Raw genomic sequence first — 21606 nt, 5'->3', positions numbered from 1 at the left:
GGAAATATATAATCTATCAGGGTACACCAGCCTTTCTCAGTCTGTCTTCTAGATCAGAGGTCCCCAACCTTTTGGGTACCAGGGACCAGTTCCGTGGAGAGATGTTTTTCCGTGGACCGGAGAGTAGTTTTGTGTGCTGCCTACATCCCGCGGATGAGGCTTTGCTTGTGTGGACCGGTTGCTGGCATGCCGCGGCCCGGTACTGGTCCATGGACCGGGGCTTGGGGACCCCTATTCTAGATGGATAGGACTACATCTAGAAGATATAGACTGAGAAAGGCTGGTGTACCGTGATAGATTATATATTCCTCAGTAAGATGTCATGATGTATGTATAGTTCGTTTAGTGACCGAAGTTACAACAGCACTGAAAAAAGTGACTTTTGATAAGTTTTTCACACTTATCACTATTGCAGCATCCCCATGGTCACATGATTTATATTCAGGTGCTTGACAACTGATTCATATTTATGACGGTTGCAGTGTCCTGGAATCATGTGATCCACGTTATGGGATCTTCTGACAAGCAAAGTCAATGGAGAACCAGATTCGCTTAACAACCGTGTTACTAATTTAACAACTACAGTGATTCAGTTAACAAATGTGATAAAAAAAGTCGTAAAATGGGGCAAAACAGATTTCTCACTTAGCAACATAAATTTTGGGTTCAATTGTGGTCATAAGTCAAGGACTACCTGTGCAGCATTAACCTGCTATGATTGGGAATCAAAATGGGTTGCTGGAAATGGACAGCTGAGCTGGTACAGACATTAACATTTCCTATTTTAAGTATCACAGTCATTCTGTCAAAGAAGACTACTTCTTTTCTGAAAAAGATATAGATGTGTTTGAAAACATTTTGTTGTTACTTTGCTTGGCTATGTTAAGTGTTAAAACAGGGATCTTCAAACTTGGCCCTTTTATGACTTGTGGACTTCAACTCCCAAAATTCCTCAGCCAGCATGCCTGGCTGAGGAATTCTGGGAGTTGAAGTCCACAAGTCATAAAAGGGCCAAGTTTGAAGACCCCTGTGTTAAGACCATAAAAATTACAATAATATTGTTGACAATATTTTTGTCTGCCATAGCAGTAAAATAACAAGAAAGAGTTAATTGGGACTGGGATACTATTATAATAGTCTTTTCCTGAGCCCAGAACATGAAATACACAAATATTCCAAACGTGAGGAAAAAAAATAATTATCATAAAAGTGTTTTATTTTGGCTTCTAAGATTAAATCTTGGAAAAGCCCCTCTAACCCTGGATTCCGTGAAGTACATACTCAGTCCTTTTGCTTCAGCTCATTCAGCTGAAAACTGGGTGTTCTGCCTTTTTTGTTCTTTTCTGCTTTTTTATGGTCTCTCTTCCAATTGGGAAGGACAATGACATCCACCATAGTCTTCTGCATTAGAAAGTACTAGCGTAGCACACAAACACTAACCTGCTTATCTTTGGTTATTTCTGACATTAGTCAAGAATGTTCCACCAATTTGAAAATAACACCCTTGGGATTCCAATTTGGCAAAAACTAGGCACAATATCTTCCTAGGGTTTGCATGCAAGCAGGAATTGTTCCTCAGTTCTTCTTCCTCTGCTAGTCTTTGCTAACATTGCCAAGACTTTCATCAGAAATGAAGTCTGTCTATTTAAAAATTCATAGGCTCTGACAGGAGTATTGAGTTTCTTTGTGATCTCCTCTCCTCTGGAGTAGCAAAAGAAAAGTTCAGCTTGCTAAGGAAAACAGCAGGAATGGCAAGTAGGAAGGCATAGGTGGATCTCAAGAGATTGGTAAAGAGTAGCTCTGTGGTTTTAAAAGAGGAAGCAGCAAAGTCCTGACAATTCAAGAAGAGACGACAGAGTGGGGAACGTGATAATCAAGCAGCATTGAAGGAGAATTCCTATTGAGGCTCAGTTGTAGATGATCTCTGAGCAGCTGTACACGCATTTCAGCTGAGAGTTAAACTACAAAATGCATTAAATATGTAGGATGCAGCTGGTCTTGGATGTTTGCTTATAACTATATAAGCACAGGGAGGGATGCTAATAAGATAATATGCCTGGAGCAGAGTTTTCCTCACAAGGATTTACTTTGCAAAATTGTCTTCCCTCAATACAGCCTTTTAAACATGCAAAACAAAATTGTTATCACTATTTTTATTTTAAAAAACCTTTTAAATGGTGAGACCCACAAATATGTCTGAGGGAGATTCTCAGCATCAATTTACATGTGCTCTTGATCAGGAACTCTTGTTTATGCTTTGCACTACTGGAAAGAAAGTGAGGGGCAGTTACGTGCTGCATATTTCACACATAGGTGGTTTATCCTTTCACATGGACAATTGATTTATTGCTTGAGCAACAGAACAAAAATGTAAATAATATTCTAAGCCTCAGATTCCTTCCATAGAAAGAGATCTGCTTTATGTCAAGCTCTGAATTAGATGGTATTTAGGATTGTACTTAATAGAGGCTTGTATTTTTATATTATTTTGATACCAAGGGCTTCTTGACATGGGTTTACCAGAATACATATATCCTTTCTTAATGGATTTAGAACTGATCTTTTAAAAAACAAAATGGAGGAACACCCCAGTAAATTAAAAAAAATCCATTGAGATCAATGAGCATACAGGTGATATAAACAAAGGTTTTGAATTTCATCTCTGACTCCTCTTCTTTTTTAAAAAAAATTAATTTAATTGAGAAGGTTTAGTATTCTGAAAAAGTATTTATCTTTCATTGTGGTAATTCATTATATCTCCATTTTATATACCTATAATAATCTTGTTGGTTGACAAAATAGTATACTTTTCTTTAAATATATTTATATATTTATTGTAAACAAATACTGTACATTGTTCTGTAGTGGTCCAACATGCCTCTCCTCCATCCTATACCTTTCACTCCATTTAGTAATAACCATTATTCTTTATTTCAAATTTGTAATCCATAAAAGGGCAGTAAAACATTAAATAGAGGTTTCTATTTCTGTGTAATCCTTGATTCACAACCATAATTGAGCCTAGAGTTTGGGTTGATGGTGATCATTAAGCAGATTACCATATGACCCTACCCTACTTAAGGACCTTTTTGGCGGCAGTTATTAAGCCAACATTACAGTTGGCTTATTTCCAGGAAGTACATGCCTGTTTCCAGCAAAAAAACATTAAAATTGTAATTCATGTGACTGTTGGATTCTGCAAACAGCTGTACATGCAAGTGAGTAGCCAAGTACCCAAAATGCAATCACATAATCCGGGGGGTGGGGGGTAGGGGTCAATTATCAGATCTTTGAAACTGGTTTGTAATATCTCTGTGGAAGTCTGTCCTAACTTTGGACATTTGCTAAATGACTGGTCATAACTCTAGGACTAATCGTGGGTCCCTTTCAGCACTTCCTACTTCTGTAATCACATGCTCTTCATCTTTCCATTTTTTTTAAATCTACTTATTTCTTCCTTAACAAATGTAAATATTTTTAGGCAGTCCTCAACTTACGACCACAATTGTGCCCAAAATTTCTGCTGCTAAGCAAGACAATTACATGAGTTGTGTCCCATTTAATGACCTTTTTTTTGCCACGTTAAGTGAATCATTGCAGATGTTAAATGAGTCATGTTGTTAAGTGAATCTGGCTTCTCCCATTGACTTTGCTGGTTGGAAGTCAGCTGGGAAGGCTACACATGGTGATTATGTGATCCCAGGACAGTGCAACTGTCATAAATACATGCGAGTTGCCAAGTGCCTGAATTTTGTGCACCTGATCATGGGGAATGCTGCAATGGTCATAAGTGTGAAAAATGGTCATAACTCACTTTTTTCAGTGTCAGTCACTAAACAAATGGTTTTAAGTCAGGGACACTGGTAGATATATATTATGTATTTATTTAATTCAAGAACACAATTCAGATGAGGCAGTGTTTTTTCTCATTCCAAAATTCTGGTAAGCTTTTTGCATTTAATTCCTTTTAAATCTTTACAATTGGCTTCCTTCTTTTTACTTTAGCCTTTCCCAGATTGAAGTTATACTCACCCAAGTGGCTTTAGTTATCCTATCGCTCTAAGGTCTCTTATGACTTTAAATTTGCTCTATATAAACATGCTTAAAAAGTGGATTGGACATACCCAGTGTCTTTTAAACAGGTCTCATGCAAAGCTGTGAGCATGGTGTTTTCTTCCACAGCTCCTGGCACTCTAGTCACAAATTGCCCACAGAGTCTCTCTGGATCCCGTGGGCTTCTTCAGAAGAAGCTCCCCCCCCCACCAGAGTTCGTATGGGGGATCTCATGGCTCCTTCTTGTCCAGAGAAGCTCCATTAGCTTGGGCATATTGCTCAACCGTCAAGTCTTTGCCTCTGTGACATCCCCACTGTTTTTGTGGAGATGTGCTAGAGGTAGTCTGCCCTGTTTACATCCAGAAGTCTCCAGTTGCTATCATCTTCGGGTAAGATTAGAAAAGAGTTCTCTCTGTAACCTGATGGGCTGCTCCCAGTCAGCAGAGAGTCGTAGGCTAGATGGATGAGAGATTTCATTCTAAAGTTCTTTTCCTTTCTCTTTACAGGCCATTCTCTTCCTGCAGCAATTGCTGGATTTTCAAGAGACTGCAGGTGCCATGCTGGCATCCCAAGGTACCTATACCAAGACTCACGAATGCGTCCCTGGCACTGATCAAATTGTTTCCTTTGCTTGCTTTGAAGTCAAACCTCCTTACAAGGATGTGTCTTATTCTCTTCTTGCATACTCAGAATTCTAGTTTTGGTCTGGTACAGTAAAAACTGCTACTGTCTAAGTAATTATAAATAAACTTAGAGAGCGCTCTGGCTTTTCTTATCAGCCTCTAAATGTGTTGCTAGCTTTGGGATCCTTTAAACCTAAAAAGGATGAATGTAAAATGGCCTTTTATCTCCAAAACCCAGCATCTTTTAGTGAAATCACATTTCCCAGGTCATTCTCAATGTGTGGCAAGGTTGTTAATTGGATTTCATAACCCAGCCATAGTAGCACAGAACATTCATTTGGTTCTGAGGGGGTATTTGATAGAAGACAGTAGGAAGTCTTGAAATCCTTATTTCTATTAAAAGCAAAAACCACATCACTGGCTTTCATATTAACCTTTCAGGATGTGTAACATAGCTATTGATGATGATTTCAGGAGTGTTTTCTTACGTAATTATCATAATGTTTTTGTTTCCTTTATTGTGACTTTCCTTGAGGTCTTTAAAATGGACATCATTTTTGTCCAGTCAGATCCATGCTAAGAAGGTTTAACTGTGCACCTGCATCTTGCATGTTAACAGCTACCAAACAATATTTAAAACATCAATTTCTGTCAGTGTCGCTACCTTTATGCCTTCTTTACTTGCTAAAATGGCTATGGATAAAGGCAGTTATAGAGCCAACTTCTTAATTGACCCTTAGAGTGGCTGCTGATTATCATTGAAACTAAAATCAGCCCACACAACATGGTTTTGTGTTTTTTCAAAATGATGCAGAAATGAGGGGAAATGTGAAAACTATAAAAAGTGAATGAGATATTTATCAATCCCAGACTTCCTCAAAACCTCTTTTTGGATTCCAGGAAAACCAATTCACAGAACAGAATGTACTAAAATAAAAAAATAAAAATATCAGTGGAGCTAGGGAAGAATTTCTTTTGCTTCTGCCCTTCAGTTTTGCCTATTTGAGGTAGAATGTCAAAGCTGAGACTGGCAGTTCAGGCTGCAGCCTTTACCCACCTATTAAAGGGTGAGCACCACTGAATTCAGTGTGGCTTGCTTCCGACTAGGTGGGGATAAGATTGCATCTTCTAAAACGAAGGGGCTCCCCTCTGCCAAATCCATAGCACTATCTGTTGGTATCTTCTGCTTTGTTCTGGAAAGTATGGTTGTTTCTAACCTGTCTTTTTGAACTTTGCCTTTCTTTCTTTATTTCCTTCTTTCTTTTCTCCCCCTTTCAATCCTTTCACCTCAATTCTGCCTTAAATTCTATAGTTCTTGGGGACACATACAATATACCTTTAGATCCCAGAGGTAAGCAGCAGCAATATTTGTACTATCCGCATGCATAGCTAATACTACTGTCTCAATCTCTCTTTCTCTCTTTGTACCTACTTACAGATTTCTGTTTAGTTTTTTTAAACCGCTCTCAGAAAAAAAAGCCCATCTGGTTGTCTGAAAATGTCAAAATCACTGGGGCTAGTTATTTTTCCTGCACATATAGCTGGTATGCCGCTGCCTGTTTTCATAAAGATTAAACATCTGTAAAGCAGGACAAAGCTCTTGTTGATGGTACCAGGTGATTTGCCCTTCATCTGAAGAATTTAACCACTCTTCTGAGCAAATACACTTATATCATCAAATATAGCACGGGCCATTCTTTCCGTCGTGTTTTTTTTAAAAACAGCAACTTTGATAAAGCTCTGCTTTTGAACAAGAAACAGAAAGAGGGAATAATCGTTGCTGGGTTACAGTTCTTCTGTTCAAACTAACACCATCCACATGCTTTTGTTCCTGATATGGCTAAGGGTGCATCTCTCATTTCTGATTCTGAAATCTCATAAGATGGAGATGGGAGGGCAGCTTGGTAAGAGAAGTTTGCTTTGGGAAAATGATAAACAAAGAAAGGTTTAATTACTCTTCCTGTGCCCACCCATATGACAATATACACACTGCTATTTTTGTTTACCGAAATTGGCTGCTATGTCTCTGTTACATGTATTGGCATATGACATATATTTTACTATTCGGTTATAATTGATAACCTGTCCTGTTCAAAAACCTTGCATATTCCCCTACTCTCCTAGAAGATTCCGTATTGCCTGCAGGTGATAATAGATTAAAGGCTGCTAGTTTTTTTTTTAATGAAAATGCATTTTAATTCAACCTTTAACGGTTCTGGTGGCAAAATAAATTTTGGAGTGAGGATGACTCAATGTGAAACTGCACAGTTCATCAACTTATTAAAAGAGCTGTGAAATATTTCATAATAGTAGAAGTCTTCAATGCAGTTCACAGAGATGGAGGTATTTGTAAATGTTACATTACTTTATTTACAATTTTCCGAAATAATCACATTTCTGGTTATTGGAGCCCTTTCTCCAATTTTTAAGTTCTCAGCTATAATAGGTCAGCCATTCTCACTATCTCCAGCCGAGATTGCCAGTGATGAAGAGAGTAAAACTGCAGGCAAACGATAACTTGAGATTCAGAGATTAAACTATCAGTTGGTGGGGAAAGCATTTTTTGTGGTAATAAATCCAGAAAGTAATATTTTGGGTGATCTTATAGAAATAGAAAGTTAAAGAAGAAACAAAACGGCCATACCTAAATGATTAAATAGCATATAATAACTACTTTAATTTTTGTTCTTTTCAGAGACTAGTTCTTCAGCAAGTAGCTACAGTTCAGAGTTCAGTAGACGATTGCTGAGCACTTATATCTGTGAGTAATTTTTCCAAGTGTGTAACACCTTCCCTCTCTCGGGCCCATGCCCATTCGACCTGACTTGTTTAGTGCAGTGACTTCTGACAAGACAAGAATAAGATTGTGCTGACAGCTGATCTTAGTTGGTAGAGGGACTGAGAAGTGGGATAATGTTATCTCTATCTATCTAGAAAAAGAGGGAAATGCCAGTTGAAACCTCATTTAGATAAGATCATCCAGAATTCATCCGCAGTTAAATATTGAAATAAATAAATAACAGAGCCTGCATTAGATGTATTGTATTAGTGTTTCCTAATCTGCCTGTTCAGATGTGCTTGAGAATTCTGGTTATTGGAGTCCAAATAATCTAGAGGACACTGATGTGTATTACTAATTTATGTTTTATAGTTGAAAGATCTGCCATTCAATCCTTCATGAAGGCTTAATTCATTTATCAAGAAATAGATAAAAATAATTACTTTCTCACTACATTTAGTGAAAAAGATGTTTTACACTTGAGAAACTATTCAGGAGTTTTTGAAATAGATCTTCATTAAGGATTTATGCAAAAGAACAATAACTAAAATTACATTTTCAAATGAGTACAGTCAGAAAGTACGGTAAACTTAACATCTCTGTTAAACTTGAAAACTTTGCAAGTAGTCTTTTTTTTCCTCTCATGCATTTTTTTTATAAAGGCAAAGTTCTGGGCAACTTACAACTAAACCTTCTCAGTAAATCCAAAGTTTATGAGGACCCAGCATTAAGTGCCATCTTCCTGCTTAACAACTATAATTACATTCTCAAGTCCCTTGAAAAGTAAGTATAAGAAGATCACTTGTGCATATTGGAAGAATAAACATACTGGGTTTTCTGCCATTTGTCTCCTTTGTTGTGTTCATCAGCTTCTTTTGTTCCTTCTTTTGCAGAGTTCTTTTTTTTTTTTTGCTGCTGCTGTTTTTATGTGCTTTCAAAAACAGTGCTTTGAAGTCTTTCATCTCTTCTGTTAAAATTATCTTGTGTACGGTAGTGGAAAAAAGAGAATAGTTTCAGTGTATAAAGGTCTTTCGTCTTGTCAGCTGAGAGGCTTTTTGTTCTGGAGAGTACTTCCCAACAAATCCAAGGAATAATTTTCTGCTGGTAGTTTTGCATTTTTCATAACAATTATTCCAACTCAGAAAAATAAGCGTTGTAAAAGTTACTGTACAGCTCTGTGGATTTTGTGGGTTGTCTAGTGCAGTAGTTTCTCTTGGTATAATTGGACTTGACTGGGCCATAGAATAATGAAATGGAGTTGAGGTTATTCAGATACATAATGTGCCATAAGAAATTGATACATACCATCATTTGAGCATTGGACGGGAAAATCTATCTGGCTTAAATAGAATTAAAGAAAGTGCAGAGGAACATGGAAAAGGCATCAGGAGTTCTTCTGCTTATCTATCAGTGAGATCACCACAGTCCTTTAACCCGATACATGAGAGCCTATTTGGTGCAGTGCTGAAGGGGCTGGTCTAGAAAACAGGAGACAGTGAGTTCTAGTCTCAGCCACGAAAGACAGCTGGGTGACTTTGCACCAGTCATTGAAGCATCCAATGTTTTAAAAAGTCTGAGTCCTAATAATCTTAAAGAATTGGCTTTTTAGTTTCCATGTTCTTCAAGTACAGTTGAAGGTATCTGTGGTTTTCCTGAAATGACCTGTCTTCCCAGTTTGCAATTCCCATCAACTGAAGCTTCTCCAGTTGTACAACCAAATAAATATTGTTTTTATGTGCATTTCCTGCCACTTTCATTCTCTCATAATCTCTTGTTTGGAATCCAATATGTCTTGGGACATGGAATAAAATCCTAGACTCTTAAGAGCATAGCATAGAGGATGTTTTTTTAAAAAAACCAAGCTTACAGTAATAGTTTTTACCTCCCTAGAAACTGTAGTTTTGTCTTCACTGTTTCCCTGTTTGCTTAAAATGTTTTAGAGTGCTTAAGGGCAAAAACACTCAAAGAACTCTTAAAAAATGCAAGTAACATCAAAATGTTCTTCGCAATTCAGCACCAATCATTTCTATATCCCATCTGATATTCAATGCACAGAAAGAAGTAGAAGAAAATATTTTTGGAGTATACTCAAATCAGTTTGTTTCTGATTGATGATAAGCAACTGTTGAAAACAGAAGATGAACATGAATAATAACTTATATTGTTTAGCCTGAAACTGATTTTCAGTATGAAGACCTGAAAATCTCCTCCTCATTGGTGAATGCACTTTTATTTGGATGTTTTTTGCTTTCTCTTTAGCCTGATGACAACCAAGATTTCCAGACCTTGCACCAATTTTAAAGAGGACCAGAAAGTAATGCTTAGAGCAAAATTTGAAATTCTTTGTCTCTCCTTCATGGTTGAGGGACCCAAAAGAGCTCTTTAATCTTGTGTAGATTCCTGTAAAGAAATGAAACCAACTTTTGTTTTATAAAGGTTTTTGAAACTCAAATAACCTGGAGAAATTTGGAGAACTTCTGCAACTCAGCATAATGTCATGGTCAAGTGACCCATGCCCTCCAATTCCACCTCCACTCCCCAGAGGCAGACTTGGTTGTTTGTTGCCCTCATAATTTTTTTCCCTGGCTTCCAATGTCAATTAAAATATGTTGAACACGGATGCAATTTAAGTATTACAGAAAGACCTTTTTTTTTCTTTACCAGTTTGAAACTGATTCTTCTTTAAAGGCAGAAAAATGCTGCTGTTTCATCGATTCCTGTTCACTGAGCCCTCTTCCTTTTTCCTAGGTCTGAATTAATCCAGTTGGTAGCTGTGACACAGAAGACGGCAGAAAGGTCTTATAGAGAACTCATTGAGCAGCAGATTCTGACATATCAGTGCAGGTGAGAACTTATTTAGTCATTTTCCATTGGAGTTCAGACTTGACTGCTTTAATCAAACTCTCGTGCCCACACGAAGAGAATTTTAGCAAATTGTGATAGAGCAAGAGAAGACAAGTTGTTCTTCTTGAAAAGGACAAGTAAAATGATTGGTATCATTGGATTTTAATACTAATTGGGAAGCAAATTCAGTTCCATCAGGTTGCATTATGAAGGACATACTGTCCTTTTGAGAATCTAGCATTACTGATGCTAAGATAATATTTGAAGATAAAATATGCTGATGAAATCAGAAACTGATATGAAGATAAATGGCATTTGGCTTCTTATCCTTGTTATTTAATAGGGAATAGAAGGTTACTTTCTCCGCCTTCCTATTCAACATCTATATGAAACATTGACTCATCTGACAGTTTGGGGTTTGGTATTATCAGTGTGCTGAAGATATCAATGATATCTTTTGATCCCAGGCTGGCAAAGTGAGATTGACAACATTCTTTCCCAGAGCCTAGAGGCTATACTGGTTTGGATGAGGAGGAACCATCTCTGAATCAATCCTATCAAGATTGAGTGGCTGTGGGTGTTTGAGTCACTTTGATTTGAGGATGTTCCACCTTAAACTTAGGAAAGCCTTTTGATTGCTTCATCTGATGTGACCATTGTGCCCTTTCCTAGATTGGGAGGTCCTTACTTTTGCCCTGATCACCTCGTGACCTGACTACTATAATACAGTATGCTCTATATGGGGCTGCCCTTGAAAACTGACTGGAAACTTCAGCTGGTCCAGAATGCAGCAGCATGATCAGTGATGGACACTCTGCAAGCTGCATTGGTTATCAGTTTGTTTCCAGATGCTCTTCAAGGTGCTAGTGATTATCCATAAAACTCTACATGACTTAGAACCTCACTATTTGAGGGGTCATCTGTCTCCCCTTTAATTCTCTGGTATGATTGGGACATTTATGGTTTCTTTGATTAAATAATGCCATCTATTGGGACTGCAGAATCACACCTTCTTTGCCATAGCACCAGCATCTGGAGTAAGTTTCCTCCTAATATCCACCTGCTCCCACCCTTCTGATGGTATGTGGAGCCTTGAAGACCTGTTTCTTCAGCTGGGCTTTGGCTAGGGTGACTGCAGCTGCTTTGGAGTTGTATGTGTATTTTTTGTTGTTTGCCAATTTTTCTCTTTTTTATTGGCATAGGATTTTAGTATTTGTGTGTGTGTGTGTGTGTGTGTGTGTGTGTGTTTAGTGAGCTGCTCAGAGTCACGAGAAGTTAGGCAGTGTACAAATTTAATAAATGTATCTAGACAAGTGTGTATAAATCTTCTATTTAATGTAGTAACAGGAAAGGGAGCTGTATTAATCTAAATGTCTGTTAAGTGGCAAATGGGATTTTTCAAGCCTCCCCTAAAACACTATTTTAGCTAAAAAAAAATCTACTTTACTGATAGTAAAAGGAAGCAATAAACATTGATTTCCCAAATAATGGATTCTGTTGCAGGATCCGACCTGGATCAGTCACCGGGACCAGAGATTTAGTCTTTGAAACTTTCGGACTCATACTGGAGCCCATCCTCGGGGAATTTCTCTCGCACCAGAATGTGTGTGACACATTCTGGTGAGAGAGAAGTTCCCCGAGGATGGGCTCCAGCACAAGTCTGAAAGCTTGGAAGACTAAATTTCTGATCCCAGTGACCAACCCAGATTGGATCATGCAACATGATCCTGGGACACATATATTTGCCTTCATTCATAATGACCTCTGTTATTTTTATTGCTTGAAATTGAAATAAAACCGGTTGCAACTGATTTTATCCAAGTCTGCTGAGTCAAAGTCTGTTATATTATGAGTTAGACTCCCGTGTGCACATGTATGTGTTTGGATGTGTAGATTTTCTCTCAGTGAATGTCTAAACAGTTATCATATAGTGACTGCTTTTGCTTAGCAATCATTCACAGTTACAACACTGATGAAAAAAATAACTAAAAGCGAGAATTGGTGCTAAAATTAGCACCTGTCCTCACATTTATGACCTTTGCAAGTTTATAAAACAAAGGACAGCTTTGTAAGGTCGTCAGTTTTAGTTTCACTTAGTAACCGCTTCCCTTAATGACTGAGTTGCCAGATCCAATTGCGGTAACCCAATGAGGACTACCTAGATATACATAAGCATATTCATGAATGATTACCTTCACCAGTTCACGTCTTATCTTATTGCATCCACTTCTGAGATACCGACAAATTAGTACACAGGATAATTTGAACCCCAAATCATTTTAGTTTTAAGGATTTGAAATGGCAAAAGCTAGCTTTTATCCTTTGTGTTCATCTACACTGCCATATCAGCCACAGCTTAACCAAAGCTACTGAATCTTAAGATGAAGGTTCTATTCACCCCTGTCTACCTGCATGGGAGATGCCTTGAGAGTGAGGGAGGTCTAGATCGTTTGAGTCTCCTGATCAAATAATGGAACATACCACAAAGTTATTTCTCACTTGCATATTTATTTGACGCCTTTGGAATCACCTCTACTTTAACTGAATCTTCTGTGAATCTATTCCAGCTGGTTAAAAGTAACAGATTATATCTCGGATAAAAATCTACCTGTCTTCCAACCTGGAGTCAAGGTGAGAATAGTTTAAATTAAGTTTTATGAATTAGAACATTTGGAAAGTGCTGCATATATGTGTCTAATTGCTTAAAATGTGCTTCTTTTGCTCTTCAAATATGAGTGGAAAGCACTGCTGGTGTGCCATATCTGAAAAGAGAGAGTAGTTTCCATTTTGGAGGTAGTTGTGGCAAAAACAGTCCCTTCCCCATTTCCATCCTACCCTGCAATAAAAACAGTTTATGTAAGTCCAATGCTAATGGGATTTTTATTGCTAGGGATAACATCATCTTTGCTGGGAATCATATTTTAGCCCAGCTATTAAGAATAGTTTTAAAAATTCCTCATCATGCTTAGCGTTCTTCCCCTGCCTCCATGGCAGCATTTTATTCTACTCTTACTTTTTGTGTATTTTAGTGTTTTACATGGAGGACATGACTTCAGAATTTCCATTGCTAAGCAAGTCAGTTTTTAAGAGGGTTTTGCCCCACTTTACGACCTTTCTGCCACATTTGTTAAGCGAATCACTGCAGTCGTTAAGTGAATCATGTGTCGTTAATTGAATCTTGTCAGAAGCCGGCTTGGCAACCGGCATGTATTTACAACAGTTTCCCAGGGTTCTGTGATCACCATTTGTGACCTTCCCCCAGCCTGTTTTTGACAAGCAAAGTCAAGGGCTCACTTAACAACCACGTGATTCGCTTGACAACTGCAGTGATTTGATTAGCAACCCTAGTTTAAAAAAAAAAAGAGAGATAAGACTGACTCGCTTAACAACCACCTTGTCTAGCAGTGGAAATTCTGTTCCCAGTTGTGGTTATAAATCTGTATCAGCTAGAATAAAGATGTGCTTAATAATTGCCTGAAAGGACACCGGAGGTTTCACTTGGAAGCGCTCTGTCTCAGTGCCCCTGTTAAGAAGTGAGGCTGAAATACCTGCTAGTGAGTTCTTTTTTGCATGATTATTCTTGTGTGTTCCATAATTAGTGCGTGAGGGCAAAATGGCCTGAAAGGCTGGTTAAAACTCTTGTAGATAATAAGACCATTGTACTCTGATCCCTAAATCCAGGGTTGTATGGAGCCTAGCACCGAGGTAAGTGCTCTCAAAAAAAGTCAAGGAGCAATTTGAACACCACCACTAACTTTCGTTTTTCCTTAATTGTTTGCAGCTAAAAGACAAGGAGAGGCAAGTGATCAAGGAGCGTTTCAAGGTAATACACTGGCAAAGATTTTGCAGCTTTTTTCCTTTTACCCGCGTGCCTTTGTTCTTTGCTATTCAGTTCTAGATACTGTGCCTTCTTAATACAATCTTTTCTATGGGAAAGGGTTTCAATGATGGCCTGGAAGAGCTGTGTAAAATCCAGAAGGCGTGGGCCATTCCTGACACAGAACAGAGGGACAATATTCGGCAGGCCCAAAAATCCATTGTGGAAGAGACATATGCCACTTTCCTTAACAGGTGACTCTTTGTCTGTTTGGGGAGAGTTCTGACATGTGGGCAAGGCTTGGCAGGATGCTGCTTCCTAATCCTATCCCTGAAGCCATTTCTGGTGTTCCCTTACCTTTAAGAAGACCAGAGAACCAGAATGCTATGTATATGAAGTTATAATGTTGCCCCCAATGCTCACAAAATACAGGGCTTGTGTTTTTTTTATTGCCCATAGGCTTTGCATTTCATGGATTGGCTAGATCAGGGGTAGGCAACCTTGGCTCTTTTATGACTTGTGGACTTCAACTCCCAGAATTCCTGAGCCAGCATGGCTGAGCTTGGAAACCTCTCCCTTTCCCCTCAGCATGGCTGACTCAGGAATTCTGGGAGTTGAAGTCCACGAGTCATAAAAGAGCCAAGGTTGCCTACCCCTGGGCTAGATAGATTAACTGACTGAACTTTACAGCATGTGAAGTGCTGCTGCTTATGATTCCAGCTATTCCTTCTCCTTCTCCCACTTTATGGGTTGTTTTTGACCTGTTCTAAGTCAGTATTATATACCTATCGAGCATGTTTAACTCAGACTGAAGTAACTTTAGGGGGTGCCCCTTACATTTTTGTAAACAATGTTCTTTGTTTCTCCAGATGTCTTCTGATATCTGAGCATGATGGTTTTGAGCGCATGAAGTCTGACGCTCAAGAATTAAGAAGGCCACTAATTTCAATCAGCCTTCCCCCTGCCCTCAGAATTTAGTTCCCATAATCGCCTTTGGCCATACTAGCTGAAGACTCTTCTGGAAGGGAACAGGATAGGAAAAATGGGTGGTGTTCTGTTGGCTAATGAAGAAGGGAGGGGCAACTGGAGATTGAAGAATATTTTCCTTGCTTACACAATATTATCTTTGCTTTTTGCCTGACAGGTATGGTAGCGTACCCTTTACCAAGAATCCTGAAAAATACATTAAATACAGAGTTGAGCAAGTGGGTGAGATGATTGAAAAGCTCTTTGACACATCAGCCTGATCTGCTCGTTTGCACATTGGTGATTTTCTAGTCTTCTTTTATTGTGAAAGCCATGGATTAAACTTATATTTATCAAATGTATAAACCTCTAAGAACATGATTTGTGGTTTGTATGTGTCTTTGGAGATTATAGGAAGACTAATTCCTTCAGGTATCTTGTGTCTTTCTTTATTTCTCTCATTTTTAATCTAGAGACAGGCTCTAAAGCTTTCCTCCATTTCTGATTCAGATGAATGGTAATTGTTCAAGTTCAAGAAGGAAAAGCCAAGAAACCACTTAGTAGCAACTTTTTACATTTTGTGATGTTTGGAATACACGTGGAAAGGAAGGAGAGGGCAGAAATCCATTTTGGTTGCCATGCTGAAGATGCAAAAACAAGATGGATTTTGTTGAAGGCAAATAAGAAAAAAAGAAGGGAGAAATGGATTTTCCATCTGCTTTCCATCTGTTACAAAATGCCTGTACATCCTTTGAGTATTGGGCAGTTGTAAAAATTTAAATATCTATCCCATCACTAGAGTAAGAAATGAAAGTCAACTTAGTTTGGTCAGCTACATACACGATTTTAACTATACATTTATTTAAAGCAAGATTTGAAAGTTTATAAACTTTCTTGTAGCCTTGTTGGAAAATTTCCTGACAGAAACTAACACATTACTGGAAAGTGTGTGACTTATATATCATTAAAGTGGAACAATTTATGAGGGGGTCTTGGTACTCTCTGAGCCTGGTTGTTTTCTTGCAGATGTTTCAATACCCAAACTAGGTAGCATCATCAATTGGCTTTTCTCTGATCTGCTCTTTATTCATGTGAAGGTTTTATATGGCCTGGACTCAAGATATATGATTGCTCAGACCACTAAGTGCTCATAAAAATATCTGAGACTCTGAATAATGCCTGCTGTAAACATGCCATAAACTGGAACCAACAGCTCTAAATAGTAATTTGTATTATTATATAGTTTAGTATCTTTATAGGGAAACTATATGTGTTTCTGGTTTGATTGAAACTCCTTGATCCAAGGAATAAGAGATAATAGAATCAATAGTACTCCTTTTAAAGTTCTCCATTCCCAGATGTTCAAGAGATTCAAAAATAAATATTATGTTAGGTTATTTAATAGCATTCATTGAAGAGATAAAATATTTCCTAGATATTTGCTATAATGTGGAGTGTTCTAATTGAAAATGGAAATGTATCTTCAAGTGGCAAACTCATATAAGTATGGGGAATGTATAGAATCATGCTGGATTCTGAAAACCTGCTTTTAGAAGAACAATCCAGTCAATTGATTTCTCCAAATGGCATCAATGAACACTACTCAGATTGAAGGGAATTTTTAACAGTAAAGTCATTTTATATCCTGAGTAAAGAATGTTACGTTCTTTTATTTCCTACAGGACACAGAAGGCTCAAATAGTACAAATCAATCAAAGCATTTTTATCCTACCTTGTGACATTAGTCTTCCTTGATGATAATCTCCCCAAACTGTAATTGGGCTCTTTCAGATACCCAGAATTTTCTCACAAAATATGCTTTAAAAACACCATCTGGAATTGCTCCCAGTTATCTCCACTTCTTGCAAATTTATCCCCGCATTCAAGTGCTATATCAGTTATATGTAGGGCCATTTCCAAAGAGGGATAGAGATCATTTACAGATCAAAGTAAATCAATCACCAAGCACATGGTGCCACCATCATCTGATACTTACTATTCTGATAAATCATAAACGTTCTTGGTCAAAGAAGTTTTCTTTTATTTCTTGAGAAATCCCATTGTCATAGTAGCAAGTGTCACTACAGGAGTGTCTGTGTTACCTGTTCTATTGTAGTGGCTAGATATGATAAAGGGGTCAAATAGATTACAGCTTAAGGAGTTTTGTTGATTATCATCACCACCTTCATATTACTGAAGGTGCGTGCATTTAATGGCCCAGAATGAAGACTAATTGGTTGAAATGTTTCTGTGCTAATCTGTTGTCAAGGAAGAACAAGTTCTGATTGGCTGCAGGCTCAGAAACAAGTAAGCAGCCCATTCACATCTAAGGTCCAGGGATGGTCCAGATCCAAAGCAGCATTCACTCATGTCAATTCCAGTTGGAAAAGGGTTTTACTAAAAAAGCTTTTGCTACAAAAGAAATACAGCGTAACACTTTCTAATTTACAGTACATTTAATGTAATTATCCTCCGTCTATCATTTCTATAGGCTGTTTCAGTCTTCTAAGATCTATTTATTTCTAGTCTAACTTCTTTTTTATAATTATTTCTTTGGTATTTTAAGTTCTAACACATGACTACTAGTTTTTATGGTCTATCTCTGGTTCACTAATATTGTTACTTCATTTTTACTAGTTTCAGCTCTACTTTAACTATTTTTATTTATTGTCCTAATCTATCAATTCACTCTTCTTATTTCTATAGCTTTCTTGTTTCAAGCTCTTTTCTGTCAGTTCTTTTTTCCCCATTTTCTGATGCTTGGAAATGCAGCCCCACTCCTCAGCAGAATCAAAAAGTGAGTGCCCTCCTAAGCATATCCATGCTCTTTGAATCCATTGACGATGTCCATTTTGGTCTCTGAATTCACGGAGATCTAATCCTAACCCAAAATGGATTTACACCAATGGAATTTTCCCATGTATTTACCAGGAAATATATATAAGGCACGATCGAAAAGTGAGTGCCTTCCTAAGCAAACCCATGCGCTCCAAATCTGTTGACGATCTTCATATTGGTCTTTGAATTCATGGAGATCTAACCCTAACACTAACCCTAAGGGGATTTGCCACCAATGGTATGTTCCCATGTATTTTACCAGCAAATGTAGATAAGGGATGTTCGAAAAGTCAGGGCCCTCCTAAGCATATCCATGCCTCCAAGTCCATTAGTGAGGTCCATTTTGCTTTCCGAATTCATGGTGACATAACCCTAACCCTAAGGTTTTTCCTCCAAGTGGTTTTTCCAATGTATTTTACCAGGAAACGCAGTTAAGGGAGGCTCGAAAAGTCAGTACCTTCCTCAGCATAACCATGCGCTCCAAATCTGTTGACGAGGTACATTTTACACTCTGAATTCATGGAGATGTACCCCTAACCATATGCAGTTTTGTCCCCAATGAGATTTTACTATGTATTTTACCAGGAAAAGCAGAAAAGGCAGGCTCGAAGACTGAGTGACCTCCTAAGGATACCCATGCACTCCGAATCCGTTGGTGAGATCCATTTTGCTCTCCGAATTCATACGGATTTAACCATAACCATGAGTGGATTTGCCCCCAAACGGATTTTCCCGTGTGTTTTACCAGGAAATGCCAAATAACGCAGGTTAGAGAAGTCAGCACCCTGCTAAGCATAACCACGAGCTCCGAATCCGTTGGCGAAGTCCATTTTACTGTCCGAATTCATGGGACATAACCCTAACCCCAAGTGGATTTGTCCCCTAATGGGATTTTCCCATGTATTTTTACCAGGAAAGGCAGATAAGGTAGGCTAGATATCAGCGCCCTCCTAAGCATATCCATGTGCTCCAAATCCGTTGCTGAGGTCCATTTTACTGTCCAAATTCATTAGGATATAACCCTAAACCCTAAGTAGATTTTTTCCCCCAATGGGATTTTCCCATGTATTTTACCAGGAAATGTAGTTAAGACAGGCTCAAAAAGTCAGCACGTTCTTAAGCATACCCATGCACTCCGAATCCATTGGTGAGGTCAGTTTTCCTATCTGAACTCAAGGGGATATAATCCTAAGCCTAAGTGGGTTTTCCTGCCAATGGGATTTTCCCATGTATTTCACCAAGCAACATACAAAGGCAACTAAAAAGAAATGCACACTCCTAACCATTGCCATGCACGCGAAATCCATTGGTGGTGTCCATTTTCCCTTACAAATTTATGAAGACGTAACCGTAACCCTAAATGGGTTTTCCCGCCAATGTGATTTTTCCATGTATTTCACCATGAAACATAGATAAGGCAGGCATAAAAGAAATGCACTCTCCTAACTATTGCCATGCGCTCCGAATCTATTGGTGATGTCCATTTCACTCAATGAATTCACAGAAACCTAACCCTAAACCTAAATGGGTTTTCCCGTCAATGCGATTTTCCCATGTATTTCACCAGGAAATGTAGATAAGGCATGGTTCGAAAGTGTGCACTCCCCTAAACATACTGATGTGGTCCGAATCCATTGGTAGTGTCTATTTTGCTCTACGAATTCAAGGAGACCTATCCCTACCCTAAGTGTATTTTCCCAACAATGGGATTTTTCCATGTATTTCACCAGGAAAGGTAGATAAAGCAGGGTCAGAAAACATGCACCCCCCCAAACATTCTCGTGTGCTCCGAATCCATTGGTGGTGTCCATTTAGCTCTATGAATTCACAGAGACCTAACCCAAACCCTAAGTGGGTTTTCCCGCCAATGACATTTTCCCTTTTATTTCACCAGGAAACGTATATATGGCACGCTAAAAAAAATGCACGCTCCTAACCTTTTCCATGCGCTCCAAATCCATTGATGGTTTCAAGGAGACCTAACCCTAATCCTTAGTGGGTTTTCCCACCAATGCGATTTTTCTATGTATTTCACCAGGAAACGTAGACAAGTCAGGCTAAAAAGAAAGGCACATTCCTAAGCATTGCCTTGCACTCCAAATCCATTGGTAATGTCCATTTAGATCTATGAATTCACAGAGACCTTACCCAAACCCTAAGTGGGTTTTCCCACCAATGGGATTTCCCCTTCTATTTCACCAGGAAACATAGATAAGGCTGACATTAAAGAGATGCACTCTCCTATCCATTCCCTTGGGCTCTGAATCCGTTGGCGGTATCCATTTCACTATATGAACTCACTGAGAGGTAACCCTAACCCTGAGTGAGTTTTCCCACCAAAGGATTTACCCATGTATTTCACCAGGAAATATAGATAAGTCAGGCTAAAAAGAAATGCACTCTCCTAACCATTGCCCTGTGCTCTTTTATGTCAGCCTTATCTATGTTTCCTGGTGAAATACATGGGAAAATCCCATTGGCGGGAAAACCCACTTAGGGGTAGGTTTCCGTAAATTCGTAGAGCGAAATGGATATCACCAATGGATTCGGAGTGCATGATAATGGTTAGGAGTGTGAATTTCTTTTTAGTCTGTCTCATCTATATGTCCAGGTGAAATACATGGGAAAATACCATTGGCGGGAAAACCTAGTTAGGGTTAGGGTTAGGTTACCATAAATTCGTAGAGGAAAATGGACATCACCAATGGATTCGGAGCACATGGCAATGGTTAGGAGCGTACATTTCTTTTTAGCCTGCCTTATCTACATTTCCTAGTGAAATACATGGGAAAATCCCATTGGCGGGAAAACCCACTTAGGGTTAGGGTTAGGTTAACATAAATTCATAGAGCGAAGTGGACATTATTAATGGATTTGGAGCTCATGGCAATGGTTAGGAGCGTACATTTCTTTTTAGCCTGCTTTATCTACATTTCCTGGGGAAATACATGGGAAAATCCCTTTGGCGGAAAAACCCACTTAGGGTTAGGTTTCCGTAAATTCGTATATATATATATAAAATAAAGGTAATAAAGGATATATGCAGTGTTATCTTCATTTTAGATATCGAAAGGATTTTGCAACTCCCAGTGTTTTGTTTTCGGTGGGAAATGGGTCCAAGTGGCTCTTTGAGTGTTTTGGGTTGCCTACCCATGGGTTGGGGTTAGGTTTCCATAAATTCGTAGAGCAAAATGGACATCAACAATGGATTCCGAGTGCATGACAATGGTTAGGACCGTGTATTTTTTTTTAGCCTGCCTTATCTACATTTCCAGGTGAAATACATGGGAAAATCCCATTGGCGGGAAAACCCACTAAGGGTTAGAGTTTAGGTTTCGGTAAATTCATAGAATGAAACAGATTCAGAGCCCATCACAATAGCTGGCAGGGTGCATTTCTTTTTAGCCTGCCTTATCTACATTTCCAGGTGAAATACATGGGAAAATCCCATTGGTGGGAAAACCCACTTAGGGTTAGGGTTAGGTTTCCGTAAATTTGTAGAGCGAAATGGACATCACCAATGGATTCGGAGTGCATGGCAATAGTTAGGAGCGTGCATTTCTTTTTACCCTTTTTTAAAAACCTTCCTTATCTACGTTTCCTGGTGAAATACATGGGAAAATCCCATTGGCAGGAAAATCCACTTACTGTTAGGGTTACGTGTCCTTGAATTCATAGAGTGAAAT

General features: G+C 38.5%; 1 protein-coding gene across 5 annotated transcripts in view; it reads left to right on the top strand.

The window, feature by feature from the left end:
- EXOC7 (exocyst complex component 7) overlaps positions 1-15513 on the top strand; it is a 42640-nt gene extending 27127 nt beyond the window's left edge. For 3 of the 5 annotated variants that reach the window (XM_015819707.2, XM_015819705.2, XM_015819704.2), the window contains 8 exons: positions 4560-4626; positions 7372-7437; positions 8118-8238; positions 10204-10299; positions 12867-12930; positions 14081-14122; positions 14237-14370; positions 15261-15513. In XM_015819707.2, the coding sequence (XP_015675193.1) occupies positions 4560-4626; positions 7372-7437; positions 8118-8238; positions 10204-10299; positions 12867-12930; positions 14081-14122; positions 14237-14370; positions 15261-15363 (693 nt within the window). In that variant the 3' untranslated portion in view covers positions 15364-15513. Of the gene's footprint in view, positions 1-4559; positions 4627-5988; positions 6028-7371; positions 7438-8117; positions 8239-10203; positions 10300-12866; positions 12931-14080; positions 14123-14236; positions 14371-15260 lie in introns of all 5 variants that reach the window. The other 2 variants (XM_015819703.1, XM_015819706.1) reach the window with 1 other exon arrangement.
- The last annotated feature ends 6093 nt before the right edge of the window (positions 15514-21606 follow it).

Source organism: Protobothrops mucrosquamatus, unplaced genomic scaffold (assembly GCF_001527695.2).
Source record: "Protobothrops mucrosquamatus isolate PMUCROS unplaced genomic scaffold, P.Mucros_1.0 scaffold969, whole genome shotgun sequence".
In the NCBI taxonomy this organism is placed as follows: Eukaryota; Metazoa; Chordata; class Lepidosauria; order Squamata; family Viperidae; genus Protobothrops; species Protobothrops mucrosquamatus.
Note: the sequence above shows the minus strand (reverse complement) of the source record. Positions and strands in the feature narration are given on the sequence as shown.